A 2,385-nucleotide genomic window follows, 5' to 3' on the forward strand; every position below is an offset into this window, starting at 1 on the left:
TTGAGGCGGCTGAGTGGCGACGCGAGCAGTGGCGGTGGCGCCGGCCATATCGCGGCTGGCGCAGGAGCGAGCAGCCCTTGGGTCCTGTGACAATGTGATATGGGTGCAGGTAGCAGTGACGCAGACAGCACCTGTGGTGTTTGCGTTGAGTCCAGCTCTTTTGAAGAGTGACTAGAGCGCAAGCGGCCTACCTTGCCGCGCGGCTGGGGGGCACAAGCTGCCCCACACCTGGTTTGAAATCGGTTCAAATCTGTCTTCTGTTGGTCCCAGTGACCTGTTCCTTGATATTTCTTTGAGTTGCTTGGCTGCCTCTAGATTTTGCAGTTTGTAAGTGTCTCTTGCTTTGTTACCACCAGAAAGAGGCAGATGCACGGATGAATATCCTGCCAGTTGCGCCACAGGCTTCAGCGAGATTATGTAAGTCATGTATGCACAGGCCAAAAAATACAGTTCCTTTGTGCAAGGCGTGTGAATGTGCATATGACAACACCGCCACGCGTGCTGCGGCGGGGAGCGGGCGCCGGTGCGTAGTATGAAACCGCGTCGGCGCAAGTGAGTGAGCCGAATGATGCGCAATGTGCTGAGCTGACCGAATACGGTCTGGTCAAAAACAACGCCCGGCAGCCCCTCGCTCCGACGTCAAAACTTCCCCAGGAGGCGCCCAGCCCGCCAGCCCCCTGGCTGCCAGCCAGCAGCCCGTGTCAAACGGCGGGCAGGAACGCCTCGTCAGCAAACGGGTCCTTGTCAGCGTCGGTTGCAGGGATATATTCCGCGTACTGGGCCGCCTTGGCCGCCACCTCAGCGCCGAGGACCTCCTTAAGAACATGTACCGCCATGTCCGCCCCCGCGCTGACGCCTGATGATGTCACAAAGTTGCCGTCCCGCACCCACCGCGCGGAGCGCACCCAGTCGACCCTCGGGTTGACCGATTTGACCCAGTCGAACGCCCTCTTGTTGCTCGTCGCCCTGCGGCCGTCCAGCGCGCCCGCGGCGGCCAGCAGCGCAGCGCCCGTGCAGACCGACATGCACAGCTGCAGGCCGCTGCTGGGCGCGGCCCAAGCGCGGATGTACTCGAGCAGAGCCGGGTTGGCGGCCTCGCGGCGCGTGCCGATGCCGCCCGGCACCAGCAGCCAGTGCAGCTGCTGGTGGGACGGCGGGGACGGGGGCGTCGCGGGGCGGCCGTTGGCGCTGGGGGAATGCTGCGGGCTGGCGGCCGGGGGAGGGAGGTCGGCGAAGGAATAGCTGGCGATGACTGATACTGTGCCTGTGTTTGAGGTGTGTGTGTGTGTGTATGTGTGTGTGTATGAATGTGGTTTGTGGGCTGGTGTAAGTCCGTGCGCTAGTGTGTAGGGGCATACACATGCATGTGCGTGCGAACATGTGCGCACGAGAAGGCAGACGTGCAAACCTGGGGGTGTGCTGCAGTGTGTTGCGGCAAGCCGGCGAGAATCACGAGCCCAGCTGTGCTGAGCCACCTCACCCCGCCCTTGCGGGAGCGACCCTTTCAACGCTGGTACCCCATCCAGGCCTCTCGCGCGTGCCCAGCCCCGCCGTGTCGCGACCGCTAACCGCGGCGCACCTGTCACGCTCGTGACGGGGCCCGCGTTTTCTGCAATGTACAGCATCTCGATACGGGGCCGGCCATCTGCATCCTTGACGGCACCCCAGATGTTGACAGGGGCGACCCAGTCAAGGGGCTCGTGGCCTGGGAACAACAGGACGCCGACGCGGATCGGAGAGTCGGGCGGCGACGACCCCATCGTGCCGCAGGTTGGGTGCGAATGCGTCGGGCTGCAGTGGAATCCTGCCTGGCGGGGCACGGCCGTGTCTGTGATATCGATGCTATTGAAAGCGATTGGCGAGGAGAGTATGGAGTGCTCTGATGGGGAGGGTCGGTGCCCAAATCTGATCAAAGTAAGTATATAACTATGTGTGGGAAAACGCAGACAAGCCAGTGGATATACTACACAGCGACTTCATGCCATGTCTTTGGGACACATGGGGGCATGGCTTCTTCATCACTAGCACAACACCAGAACGAGTCGCACCCCCGCCTCCCAAAGCGCTTGCCTGGCGCATGCCAACACCACTGGTCGCGGCATTCCAACCACACTGTCGCCCATGAACGCTCCTGACAGCAGCATGCTCCAAGATTGAACGTTGCTGTGCCTGCAGTACGGCATTGCAAAACCACCACGTGGCGGGGGGTTGTACATCACATGCGGGCCGCGGGCCGGGCCCCGCCTCAGCTATACTAATCAAACACCAGAGCAGCCAAGTCAGATGCGTCCACGTCGAAACATGCAGGCAGCTGGGCTCACATCTGTGAGTTGCGCTGCAGTCAAGTGTGCTGAGCGACCTAGGTTCGTCAGTTTGTGTGTGCGG

General features: G+C 61.7%; 1 protein-coding gene across 1 annotated transcript; it reads right to left on the reverse strand.

Annotated features, from left to right (window-relative positions):
- Window positions 1-701: 701 nt before the first annotated feature.
- Window positions 702-1,760, reverse strand: MNEG_14391 (ThiJ/PfpI family protein; the record flags this gene model as incomplete). Its single annotated transcript, XM_014037137.1, has 2 exons — window positions 702-1,264; window positions 1,580-1,760. 2 exons carry the CDS (start codon window positions 1,758-1,760, stop codon window positions 702-704), a joined length of 744 nt encoding a protein of 247 aa, XP_013892591.1.
- Window positions 1,761-2,385: the final 625 nt, after the last annotated feature.

The sequence above is a fragment of the Monoraphidium neglectum genome (genome assembly GCF_000611645.1).
Source record: "Monoraphidium neglectum strain SAG 48.87 unplaced genomic scaffold scaffold04452, whole genome shotgun sequence".
Lineage (NCBI taxonomy): Eukaryota > Viridiplantae > Chlorophyta > Chlorophyceae > Sphaeropleales > Selenastraceae > Monoraphidium > Monoraphidium neglectum.